This window comes from Notolepis coatsorum, assembly GCF_963971535.1.
Source record: "Notolepis coatsorum genome assembly, chromosome: 4".
NCBI lineage: Eukaryota > Metazoa > Chordata > Actinopteri > Aulopiformes > Paralepididae > Notolepis > Notolepis coatsorum.
In genome coordinates, this window is record NC_140168.1 from 45,165,857 (window position 1) to 45,180,066 (window position 14,210).

A 14,210-nucleotide genomic window follows, 5' to 3' on the forward strand; every position below is an offset into this window, starting at 1 on the left:
GTCAGGCCACCAGCAGGCCAGGAATATTTGCTGAACTCACTGCACCAGTGGTGCACCTCAGGCGCGGGCAGGGAGAGGCTCTGAATACAAAGGCCACACAGAATGCAGTGAACCGTCACGGCAAGAACAGAATGTCAGCTCTGTTTTTTTTTGGGGTCCATCTGAATCATTCATCAGAGAGAGTAGACCCGTACCCACAGATGAGGTAGTGGTTGAGAAGAACCCTCACAATTCACACACACACAGAGCTCTGGAAGTACACTTATACCATTTAATGCCTAATCAAGTGTCCTCTCCACTACCTCTACCACTGTGTCAATGTCAAAGACATGGATGCAAGGGATCTGAGCCCTTGTACGTCTAAAAGCGACTGAATCTAACGAGGGTCGTCGTCATGACGACACCTACCTCTTTGACCTCCAGCAGACGTCCGGGGTACTGGTTCCTGGCCCGTCGGGCAGCGGCCGGCGACTTGTGGTGGGTGACGGTGACGATGTGGCCGGGGGTGGACACGGGGCCCAGGTGCCTCTGGGAAACCGGGGAGGATGACGGCGGGAGGTGAGGGAGAAGAGAGGAGCTACGGGTGCGACCAGAGGATGAGGAGTCCTGCTGGGGGAGAGAGGGGGTGAGTGAGAGAGAGAGAGGGAGAGGGTGAGAGAGAGAGATAGAGAGATAGAGAGGGAGAGGGTGAGAGAGAGGGAGAGAAAGAGAGCGAGAGGGAGAGATAGAGAGGGAGAGGGTGAGAGAGAGGGAGATGGGGGGGGTGTGAGTGTGAGAGAGAGAGAGAGAGAGAGAGAGAGAGAGGGGGGGTGAGTGAGAGAGAGGGGGAGAGAGAGAGGGAGAGATAGAGAGAGAGAGAGAGAGAGAGGGGGGGGGGAGAGAGAGAGTGAGTGAGTGAGAGATATGTATCTGTACCTCAGAGAATTTAGTTGTCCATCAACGTGCTCATTAGTAAATGGACACCTCCTAGTAAGTACATTAAGAGGCTCATTTATGACCTCAGGCAAAGCTACAACCTTGCCAGGCGACTCATCTCTGACTGAATATCTACCTCATGGAGCTCCTTCAAAGCTGACAGACCAAAAGGAGCACACATGCTGCAGCCAGTCTCAGTGATGTAAGAGATAAATAAACCTCCAATCTTCATTCTCACACACACACACACACACACACACACACACACACACACACACACACACACACACACACACACACACACACACACACACACTTTCTCTCTGCGCCCAAGTGGCAAACCACGTAACGCGCTCATCATCAGTCTACATCACTCCTCTCTACCTGCATCAGTCTACATCACTCCTCTCTACCTGCATCATCAGTCTACATCACTCCTCTCTACCTGCATCATCAGTCTATATCACTCCTCTCTACCTGCATCAGTCTACATCACTCCTCTCTACCTGCATCATCAGTCTACATCACTCCTCTCTACCTGCATCATCAGTCTACATCACTCCTTTCTACCTGCATCAGTCTACATCACTCCTCTCTACCTGCATCATCAGTCTACATCACTCCTCTCTACCTGCATCATCAGTCTACATCACTCCTCTCTACCTGCATCAGTCTACATCACTCCTCTCTACCTGCATCATCAGTCTACATCACTCCTATCTACCTGCATCATCAGTCTACATCACTCCTCTCTACCTGCATCAGTCTACATCACTCCTCTCTACCTGCATCATCAGTCTACATCACTCCTATCTACCTGCATCATCAGTCTACATCACTCCTCTCTACCTGCATCATCAGTCTACATCACTCCTCTCTACCTGCATCATCAGTCTACATCACTCCTTTCTACCTGCATCAGTCTACATCACTCCTCTCTACCTGCATCATCAGTCTACATCACTCCTCTCTACCTGCATCAGTCTACATCACTCCTCTCTACCTGCATCAGTCTACATCACTCCTCTCTACCTGCATCATCAGTCTACATCACTCCTCTCTACCTGCATCATCAGTCTACATCACTCCTTTCTACCTGCATCATGAATCAAATAAACACATCTCTCCTTCCTAAGCACTGAAGGATAAACAACAGCGCTTCTCACAACAAGTATAGCCTATAGCAGGGTTCCCGCAGACATTGCAAAATGAATTCCAAGCACTATTTTTCATTTTCAAGGATGTCACTCGAAGGATACAGTTCACTTTTAAATGTGTTTTTTTTAAGCATCTTCTTGGCCTGCTTGCCAACTAGAGCGAGCTAGAGCATCACACACGGAGAAATGAGGGAAAGCAGTTGGAGAGCGCGTGAGACAGCAACTCGTCGGATTTTATTAAAACCGGAACAAAAAAAAACGATTTCTTGATTCAGAACAATTTGATCATGGATGAACAAAACATTCAATGCAGGGGCGCCCCAGTGGCAAGCCAAATAATACGCTGAGTCGCGGCACGGCCGACCCGGGTCGTTATGTGCCGAATGTCTTCCGCCCACTCTGTCTCCCGTTCCTCCTCTCTCTCTCTCTACTGGACTGCCCAGTAGTATAAAGCGATAAACACAAAAAAAATTAAAAATAAATAAAGAACATTCAATGCAAATGGTTGATTTTAATTTCAAGGACATTTTAAGCACCTTGTTAAAAATAATTGGCTGTTTAAGGAATTCCAGGCCTTGATTTTTTTTTTTTTTTATCAAGCACTTTAAGTCAAGGACCTCGTGTGAACCCTGCTATAGGCCTCCCGCCCGGGGCAACAGAGAGAGACCAGTGTAGCACGGCATGGCGGCACAGCGGAAACAAGAGGAGCGGCTGCCATTCAGCAGTGTTTCTAGCAAGTTTGTAAAACAGACATAATAATAATAATAATAATAATAATAATAATAATAATAATACATCTATTTTATATAGCACTTTTCCAGGCGCTCAAAGACGCTTTAGACATAATTCAAAATGCAATGTTTTGTCAGGGAGACTATTCTCCAAGATCACCCATATAGAACATAGACTTACTTTACCCTGCAGAGAACCTGAATCTGACATCCTGTCTCGGAGGCTTTAGTTCCGCGACTGCCATGAGATCACCTCCTGACACAAGTACAATACCCACTAAAATAACTAGGAGGAGAGAAACATTCTGTGCACTGCTAGCTTTAGCATAGTTCACCATGCAAAGTCTTTCCCCCGTCAACATACTCCTTTTGTGTAGCTATGACAAACGGAGATCATGTTTTTCCTTGCAGTCAGATAATAAACAAACTATGGTAAATAAATTAACTAAATGTGCGTGTGTTTGGGGGGGGGGGGTCCTTGTGTTACCCATTGAAAAGGGAATATTGGAAATCAGCTTTAAAGACACACCGGACATCGAAGCACCGGGAAGAGCAGCCAAGTTTCCCTTTGGTGTCCATGTTAACTGATTGGACCGTTCATACAAGCTACGCCTCGCAACCTTCAGCGATAGTTCCAGTATCTGGTGTGTTTGCTCCTCGAGCGCTGCCACATGTGATCGGAGCAGAGGAGGCAGAATCTGTCGTTGACCGGCACAGAGAAATGGCTTTTTTTTTTTTTTTAGCTTTTTTCTCTGCCCTTTTTTGAGGGCACTCCATCCACCCCCCCCCCCCCTCTTCGGGGGACAACTTTATTATTTATTATACGTTTTAATTATTTACAGTACAAAATTAAATAAAAAGTGTAGTAAAATAATAAAAAAATAAAAAAATATATATTTCATTGCCCTCTCGGAGGGGGGGATCTCAGACTAGATATTGACAAACAAATTACAACTAAGGACAATGAAGGACAACAACGAATACACATGACAAGGGAAAGGGGGGGGCAGAGAGGGGAGTAAGTAAAGTAGAGGGGGATTGAGAGATGGGTGGGTTATGGAGTGGATGGCTCACAGGTCAATCTCCTATGATTAGGAGCCTAGATTATCCACAAGCAATTTCCAGATGTTATTAAATTGTGAGACTTCGATGTGATCCACGGTTGAGATCGTTTCCTGTGATATGTAATTTGAGAGAAGGCCTAACCATTGGCCAGTATTCACCTTTTTTCTTGTCTTCCAGTTTAAGAGGATAGTTTTCTTGGCAACAGCTAGAGAAACGAGTAGGGGTTTGGTGTTCTGGACTAATAAATTGATAGCAGTAGTATCCCCAAGTAGGCAGAGGGAGGGGGAGAGAGGAATGCTGCAGCTCATGACCCGGGATAGTGTATTGATGACGGAATTCCAGAAGTCTAGAACAGGTGGGCAGAGCCAGGTGGCATGGAAATAGTTGTCTGGGGTGTTGAGGGTGCAATGGGAGCATACATCTGTGCTTGCAAATCCCATTTGAAACATCCTGTGCTGTGTGATATGTACTCTGTGTAACACCTTATATTGGATTAATTGAAGGTTAGTGTTGTTAGTCATTGTGAATGTGTTGGTGCAAATTTGTTCCCAGGATACGGCATTGGGAGAGAAAGCCAAGTCCTGTTCCCATTTTGTGAAGGGGAGATGGAATGTAGTGTCTGCGCTTGCCAGTATTTTGTATATTTTTGAAAATATTTTCCTCTGTGATGTTATTTTATTCATTGCTAATATAATTGGAGGTGGTTCAAGATCATTCTGTGTAGTGTTAATTTTTTATTTCAAAATTGATTTCAGCTGTAGAAATTGGAAGTGTTGGTCTGTCCCAATGCCATATCCTTCAGTCAAATCTTGATAAGTGATTAGGCTGTTGTCTGTGAAGATGTGGTGAAGATGAGTAATGCCTTTTTGTTTCCAAGCTGGGAAGTATATGGGTGATTTGCCGAGTTGAAAGTCAGGGTTGTGCCAGATTGGTGTGTATTTACAGGGGGTTAGTGTGTTACCAGTGATTTTGTTGGCTTTCCACCAGGCTGTCAGAGTTGTGGAAATGACTGTATTCCTAAAACAATAGTGATGTTTTATGCTTGTGCTAAAGAATGGCAGATCTTGTGGTGAGATTTCCATGTACATGTCCTTCTCAATGTCATCCCAGGGGTTGTATTGTTGGGTAGGGTGAATCCATTTGTAGATGTATATTAATTGGTTGGCCTCTGGTGTGAACAGCCAGGCTCCTGCTCTTCTGGTGTGAACAGCCAGGATCCTGCTCTTCTGGTGTGAACAGCCAGGCTGCTGCTCTTCTGGTGTGAACAGCCAGGCTCCTGCTCTTCTGGTGTGAACAGCCAGACTGCTGCTCTTCTGGTGTGAACAGCCAGGCTGCTGCTCTTCTGGTGTGAACAGCCAGGCTGCTGCTCTTCTGGTGTGAACAGCCAGGCTGCTGCTCTTCTGGTGTGAACAGCCAGGCTCCTGCTCCTCTGGTGTGAACAGCCAGGCTCCTGCTCTTCTGGTGTGAACAGCCAGGCTGCTGCTCTTCTGGTGTGAACAGCCAGGCTGCTGCTCTTGTGTTGTGAACAGCCAGGATCCTGCTCTTGTGTTGTGAACAGCCAGGATCCTGCTCTTGTGTTGTGAACAGCCAGGATCCTGCTTGCTCGAGAATTGATGCTTCGCGGCACTTCGGTGTCCTGTGTGTCCCCGGCCATGGAGAGTAGACTGTGCAGTATTGTATTGTGCGAGCTCAGCTGTGAGCAGTGAGTAAGCAGAAAAGAAAAGAGCGTTTAGGACTCGGAGTGCAAAACAGATTCAGAGCTCCAGGCGTCTCATTAACCCCTTATGCCTGATCAGGTTGAGATTTATTTCACGTAATAAATAGATCAATACAGTCCATAGTAATTAACATTGAGTTTCTTTTTCAAATGTAGCCAAGAGTAAAGACCGTAACCCTATCAAAACAGCAGTCAAAGTGTATATTTTCAGCACTACGTTTGTTTACCAATGATTTGAAGTGTTATTAGGTAAATATGATCTTATATAAATCTCCGTGCATTGCATCAGAAACCGGATGATTTAGACGTGAGGAAATTACGGCGTCATGAAATTGTTGTAGTCCTAAGAAAGAGAAGACGAGGGCTTTTTCGATTGATGTAGAAATTTCATAAAACTGCACTACCCAGCTCACACCAGTCAAAGCTGCAGCCGGCTAACGTGAAAAGAAAATATTGGCGTTATTTTCGTGATTATATCTCACGGGTCGAACAAACCTGAATGTTATTGCCATAAAATACAACGTATATTGTTTCTTTACCTTTCTGTGAACATCTAGAAAATGTGTCGCAATCTGGTGAAAAATTGCGGAGCTATGGCCATTATACAAAAGTAACTGTACTTACAGTAGATTTCATTCAGTCTTTGCTGCCCTGTAACGGGCGCATGGTGGTACTAAATCCAGATTCAACTCTGGAAAGAGGAGATTTGGCTCCAATGGCCTGATCCATAGATGTATGACTTGGCCATAATAAGGTCATATATAGACCTGATATTCGATTCTATATTCATATTTAAAATTGCATGTGTCCGGATGGCAAAATTCAGTACTGTATCTACAAAAAAACCTGAAAATCATCTACCCTTTATTCATTTGCTTAGATTTTAGTACACTTGATCTCAAGAAGGTGCTGAATGAGCTCAGTGACAATTTCTCACCTCTGGTCAATGTTAGCATGGTGTTATTCACCATCAAAAGGTGGAATTTTATTTTGTATAATAATATTTTTTATTCTCCTTTGGTTCATTACAATTTACTCAAGCATAGTAACAGACACAATATTTCTGACACTGGGAATACATTCCATAAATGTCCCTAGATCTTGAGGCAACATGGGAGAGGGAGAGAGGCAACATGTGAGAGGGAGAGAGAGGCAACATGTGAGAGGGAGAGAGAGGCAACATGTGTGAGAGAGAGAGAGAGAGAAAGAGAGAGAGAGAGAGAGAGAGAGAGAGGCAACATGTGAGAGAGAGAGAGAGACAACATGTGAGAGAGAGGCAACATGAGAGAATGAGTGAGTGAGTGAAAGAGTGAGCAAGTTAACAGGGGAGAGAGAGAGAGAGAGAGAGAGAGAGAGAGAGAGAGAGAGAGAGAGAGAGAGAGTACGGGAAGAGCTGAGAAGAGGAAGCAGAAAGGAAGGGAGAGAGGAATGGAAGAGTGATGACGACACAATAAACTACCTATCAGAGTGAAACCGTGAGGGGGGAGGTTATGGCGTGGTTTTGTCATGTGCAGAGGTCATATTAAGCCATAAGTCCACTACTTGTAAAATTACACAAGTTGTAAAATGTATTAACCTATTTATTATTAATCGTATGTTAATTATTATATTTTCATAAGAGCCACCCTTTAAAAAAAAATATTATCAAGTTTATATCACTGTATGTTATTATATATCACTGTATGTTACAGGTATATCACTTGTGCTCGGACATCATTTCGAAAAAGTGAAAATAAAGTGTTTACAAAAAGAAACAAGTGCACACTACTTCATGTGTTCCTATGCAGAAGAACTAGGACTAGAAAGTGTCTTGAGGACAGCCGCGAGGATACAGACATCACATACTAATCAGCGGAGGCGGACACTGAGAGGGTCTGCTTAATCTACTTCCATTTCAACCGTAAATGCTGGACTAAGTGGTGCAGCGCAATTAATCGTGATGCACAGTTGCATTCTCTCATTCCTGCTACTTCATCATTATTTCAAAAAGCCCTGTGTCAGAGAGTGTGGGTGGAGAGTACAATGGTCAGATGTCAGGATAGTCTAGTTAGTTAGTTAGTTAGTTAGTTAGTTAGTTAGTTAGTTAGTTAGTTAGTTAGTTAGTTAGTTAGTTAGTTAGTTAGTTAGTTAGTTAGTTAGTTAGTTAGTTAGTTAGTTAGTTAGTTAGTTAGTTAGTTAGTTAGTTAATTAGTTACTTACACATTTGCACTACCTCTTCTACCTCGTGCATCTTTGCATCCGTTTATTTAGTTTTGTATATTGTGTGTTAGGTATTTTACTCCTTTACTCTTTACTGTATGAAGCACACTCTTATGAGGGTCATACAGAACCAAGCATTTCACTATAATGTACATGCACCTTATATGTGACAAATAAAACAAAACTTGAAACTTGACTAGTTAGCTAGTTAGTGAATAATTGTTTGTGTAGGTATATAGTCCCAATCACATATACATACACTATAGAACTACACAGATAATTGACAGGGTAACAACAATCAAGTCAAGTCAAGTCATTTATTTATATAGCACATTTAAAAGCTCAAAGTGCTGTACAGTAACTACAAAATGTAAAACTACCTGAGGTACCTGAGGCATTGCACTATGTATAGCTTTCATTCCTTTCCTAATGCCTGCTTTCCCACAGACAGTACTGCACTGTGACCAGCCATCCATGGAGCTCAGCTGGGACTCAGGAGAGGCATCAGACTCTGTCTGGCTGAGCCACCAGCTGAGACCACCAGCAGAGCAACATCAAATCCAACCTTCAAGGGGCCTGGAGGGACCCCATGAAGAGCTGCAAGCGGTGTATCCAGGGGCCTGGATGGATCTTTTGGGGGGAATCTCACTCACTTTTGTGGTTTATTTTTCACAAGCCTTTTACTGCGGAGGACTAACATGTGCCCCAAGAGAGTCACAGGGTATATGGCTCTGCTCCCGACTCGATGGCTACAAAGTGGGTGATGGAAATAAACCCACACCAGTTTAAGTTTAACCCTTTCACTGCCACACGACAAAAGATCACAAGATAGTTCAAAATACAGGTCCGAAATATCTATCTAATTATTTTAATCGATTCCGTGACAATCATTCATACTCCACTAGAAGGAGCAGTACGGATTTTATTCTGCCAAAATTTTACTCCCTAATGGGCACAAATACTTTTTTATATTCTGCAGCACTGGAGTGGAACAAGCTTCCAGTGGCCCTGAAAAACATCGAAGAGGGGGGGAGTTTTAGACGTGCCACAAAGAAATGGCTATTTGTTTTATTCTCTTTTTTTTATTATGATGATCTATGTTTTATTATGATGCTCTATGTTTTATTATGATGCTCTATGTTTTATTATGATGCTCTATGTTTTATTATGATGCTCTGTTTTAGTATGTTTTATTATGATGCTCTGTTTTAGTATGTTTTATGATGTCTGTCCATGTCCAAAATCAGGGACCATGATGGAAATAAGTGCTTGCACTCTCATGTTTTTATCCCTTGGATGCTGTCTTTTACTCCACAATAAAAATCAATCAATCAAACCCTCATGACTGATTTATCGGTTGGTTTTGGTGTTAGTTGACCAAGAATTGTCTGTCGATTAGTTGATTTCTGTGGGGGGGGTTTCCATACTGAATGAGTTACTTCCTGAGAAATGATCATCTCTGGTTAAGTATGAGATTTAAAGAGGTGCTTTTCATGCACAGATTTGTCGATTAAATTAACTAATCGAGTAGTCATGAAAAATAAGAGAGATTGATCTACTAGCATTAAATGTATCAGTGTGCTCACAGGGGAAACTGAACATAGCGAGGCCTCTGCAGATATGTTGTTTGTTCCACCTACTCAACAATAATACATCATGTGACTGCTTTTGTTTACCTACTGATGGGAAGATTGAGAGCAGAATTACTGTCCTTTGGGGTGCCCAAGTGGCGAACCATGTAACACGCTGCGCCGCGAAGCGGCCGACCCGGGTTCGATTCCCGGACCCGGCGTTCTTTGCAGAATGTCTCCCCCCCCCCCGCTCTGTCTCCCGTTGTTCCTCTCTCTCTCTCTACCGGACTGCCCGGTAGTAAAAACAATAAAAATCTACAAAAACATAAAAATAAATTAAAATAATTACTGTCCTTTTACGCTATAGTACATCTTGTTCTTGATATCCCTGTGTTGTAAACAATGAAAGCCAGTTCCTCCTAACCTTCTGTTTGTGATCCAGCTATAAAACACAGTGCGCCAGAGATGTATCACTACCACTACCACCATCACCACCAATACCACCAACACCACCACTAACACCACCACTAACACTACCACTACCACCAACATCACCAACACCACCACTAACACTACCACTACCACTACCACCAACATCACCAACACCACCATCATTACCACCAACCCCACCATCACTACTACCATCACCACCATCACTATCACTACCCCTACCACCATCACCACCACTACCAACCCCACCATCACTACCACTAACTACCACAAACAACATCACCAACACCACCACTAAAACCATCATCATCATCACCACCACCACCACTACCACTACTAGGGGTGGACGGTATGGTCTAAAATTTATATCACGGTATAATTTGAAGCATAGACGGTAACGGTATATATCACGGTATCATCGTTTTTGATAAAAAAATTTTTTTTAATTTTATATAATTATTTTTTTTTTATATAAAATATATATATTATATAATTAGACTTGTACTTGTATTATCTGCGAGACATCGCCACCACGCAACAAGCTCCACTGTCTGTGTGTACATTAGTAGCCTCCAGCTACGGCCAGTATTCTCCGGAGCTGCAGCTGGACCTATACTCGAGTAGCCTCGAGCTACGGCCAGGATTCACCGGCGCTGCAGCTGGGCCCTAGTATTGGTATAACGTTAAATCACATTCACAAGCCCTCAGCTCGAATACGCATCGAATCAGTGTTATAAGACATTGATATCAGGAGCTATCTGTAGCTACTGCTAGCCGGATATATAACGTTAATACAACGCCTCAGTGAATTATTTAGTTCAATGGGACATTTCGTTTTGAACGGTGAACCAACTTGCGTTAACGTGAGCTAACGGCTAACGGAGCTATCATACACGTCTACTCTCTACTAGACTTGATGGAGCGTTTGTTGATGTCAGGAGCTATCGGTAGCTGGCCGACTAGATACCGTTCGGTTAGACAATGCCTCATCATGTATTAAACTAAAAGTGAATAGTTGACTGGGTCATTTTGTAACGGTAGCTAAGCTAACGTTAGCTCAGGGAGACGTCCTGTCCCACTAGACTACTAGACTAGTAGACCCGTGTTTACATGCGTGCGGGAGGGGCTGGCACGCCCACTGCGCGAAGCCTCCTAAATAACTTTTTCCAGTTCGCACATATCTATTATCTATGACTAATTCTATCTATTTTTAGGGGCAAATGCGAGTGAAATAGTCGCGCTGTGGTTACATGACGTCATTGCTATTTTAGAGCTGCACTACCGGTTACACGGTATAGGCAAAATCCATACCGTAGAGCAAATTCATACCGTTTATGGGTGATTATTTGATTTTGGGCATTTTCATGTCCCTGGGATATATTTGAAAGAAAAAAAAATATTTCCAGATTCTTTATGCTATCATTGATTAGTATAATTAATTACTTACCTAGACTTAATTATTCAATTTAAAACATACATTTTTTATCTTATTTTTTGTTGTTTAATGTTGGAATTTGACCATTTTCACCTTGTCCCAATCCAGAGTTTTAACGTTTGGTCTTGTATTTCTCTAGAAAAAAACTATTAAAAAACAATACTTTTAGGTATATATTACTATAACTACATTTGAATCAATGATTCTCTGCCAAATATTTAACTTAAGTACAATATGTGAAAAAAAAATATCAAAATAGGTTTGTCCCTTAATATCTGTGTCATTACCATCACGTTGAACTATTTGCAATACAATGAAGTGTTGGCTACGCCCCTTGCTTTGGTACCCATTACAACCTGTAGTGACAGTGGAGCACATGGCTGTCAGAGTGGAAGACTTACATTTTGATCACCAGGAATGTAAGATATTTTCACATTTACTTACTCATACTACAGAATATGTTTATTGTGTGTCATTACCAAACACACTATAATTTGATAATGCTTTTGAATCTTAGTCAAACTTCTTCATATTTGTAGGTACATTGAGTACATTGCTAGCTAGCTAAGAATTGAATATAAGCAAGTTTGATGTTATGCTAGCTGTTAGCTTAAAAGTAAGAAAATGTCATTACCATCACGGTCATTACCGCCACACAATGAAGTGTGGTGGTAATGACAACGTGTGGTGGTAATGACAAAGATATCCGTTTATAGCTCTTTTTTTTTGATAACATTACTTGTATGTATATGTATATGTAAATATATGTTGTGTCTCATTTATAACTGATATTTATTGTTATTTATTTATTTATTGGTTTTTGTATTTGTTTATGCTAGTGTCTTCACCATGGCACCTAAATCAACAGGCCAAAGGTCAAAATCATACAGAGACAGACTTAAAGATGATCCAGAACAATATCAAAGATACGTTCAAAAAGAAAAAGAGCGGTATAAAAAGAGAAAAGAGACGGGTAAGCTGCAATGCATATCTCAGCTGCCCAAATGCACACAAAGATATAAAAGGCATCAATGGCGAATCAATCAAAGAAACAAAAGAACAAACGATAAGCAAATATGAAATATGGATGACTACCTAACAGTGAATAGGCCACCAGTGTCACCAACACAACAACCTGAGCAACACAATGCTGTCCCTGTCCCTATTGCCAGATGTGAAAGTCCCAATCAGCCTACACCACAAGAAACCCCACAACAAAGAGGACGAAAAAAGGTGAACAGAAACAGAAGTAAAGTCTACAGAGATCTGTGTGAAGCCAACCTGATGTTGGAGAGAGCTAAACGAAATATGGAGAAATATAAAAAACGATATGAAAGAGCTCAAACCACAAGAATCGCCACGATCAAAATCAAAACAACAAATGAAGTCAAAGAAATGTGATCTCAGGAAGACACTATATTGTTCCACAATACTCTAGTGTCAGAGCTGAGAGACACCAACACTAAAGAGAAGCAAGTAATTTCAAAGATTCTAAGGGGGGGAATTCTGAAAAAGTACAAGTTGGTGTATCTGGCTCAAAAGGAACTTGGATTCTCTGCAAAGATGATGCGGAAATACAGAAGAGGAACTGGACTTCAGAAGAAACATGCAAATGCATTGCCTCTCTCTACCAGGACAAAAGTCAAAGAGTTTCTGGAACGTGATGATAACTCACGGGCAACAACAGGGAAGAGAGACACATTGACGCAGAAGAAAGTGAAAATGCAAAAGCGCTTTCTGAATGAAACGTACAGTCTTTGGCGGAAATTCAAGAATGAACATCCACAGCTCAAGATTTCCTATAGTAAGTTATGGAAAACCTGCCCATTTTGGATAGTGAGGCCAACCGTCCGTGATAGGGACACATGCAAACACTCAACTGATGGCTGACAAACTGCTCCATCACAAAGTGCTAAAGACTAGCAACATTAAGGGCTAGATCCTAAAAGAATGGATTGCACAGTGCTAGTTGCACCCTACTTACAATTCATTATAAATAGAAAATGGGGGACCTGGTGTAAACAAGACGAAAGTCTTTCTCTGGTCTGCATCCCCTTAACAATTGTGTGTATTGAGCCTTACTGTATTGTACCCATTCTGCAATCTGTTAATAACATTTTCAATCAGTTAAGACTGAGGAGATGGTGTTTGACCCCATCCACACACAGTCCATCTCGCCGGTCTCTTCATATAAATATCTTGTGATTTTTGTCGATAACACACTAACCTGGAACACCCATGTAGATAGCCTGTGTAGCAGACTACAACAACGACTGCACTTTCTACGTCGCCTTAGAGTTCATGGTGTAGATAAAAAAAAAATTTACTTTTCTACCAATCTGTATTAGAGAGTCTCATCAGATACGGTATTACAGCTTGGTTTGGTAACCTGTCTGTACAATTAAAGTCCAAACTGGTCCGTCTGATGCAGACTGCATGGAAGATCATAGGGGTGAAAGGTCACCCATCCCTGCAGTCTATTTTTTAACAGGCTACTCTAAGGCAAGCCAATAGAATAGTCTCGGACCCCTCCCATGTCTTACATGCCGAGTATGAGCTACTGCCCTATGGGAGAAGGTTTAGAGTTCCACGCTCTAGACTAAATAGGTTTAAAAACTCCTTTATTCCGATCTCAGTGAAACTTTTAAATAGTGCCAGATAAAGGGCAACTATCGAATAACTGATATTTGGTTGTTATATTATCGATATTCGATAACCGATATTTGGGTTTTTTGCGTATACTATTATATTATACTAGTATATTTGTGTATACTATTCTAATGTGGTGTTGCCAGACATCCTGCTGTGCAGGTACTTTACTAGACATGTTGTGTAGGCTATTATTGTTAGGCCGATTTATTGTGTTCTTATTTTGTTATATAGGATGGCCTAAAGATGTGTTTCCTGTTTATGTTCATTAAGATGCATTAAGTTATGTATTTGTCAACTTGTCAATGCAATTAAACTTTC

General features: G+C 41.9%; 1 protein-coding gene across 2 annotated transcripts in view; it reads right to left on the reverse strand.

The window, feature by feature from the left end:
* osbpl10a (oxysterol binding protein-like 10a) overlaps nt 1-14,210 on the reverse strand; it is a 139,114-nt gene that overhangs the window by 64,209 nt on the left and 60,695 nt on the right. Inside the window, exon 5 of one of the 2 annotated variants that reach the window (XM_084313632.1) lies at nt 409-606. In XM_084313632.1, coding sequence (XP_084169758.1) covers nt 409-606 — 198 coding nt within the window. Of the gene's footprint in view, nt 1-408; nt 610-14,210 lie in introns of both variants that reach the window. The other variant, XM_084313631.1, reaches the window with a different exon arrangement.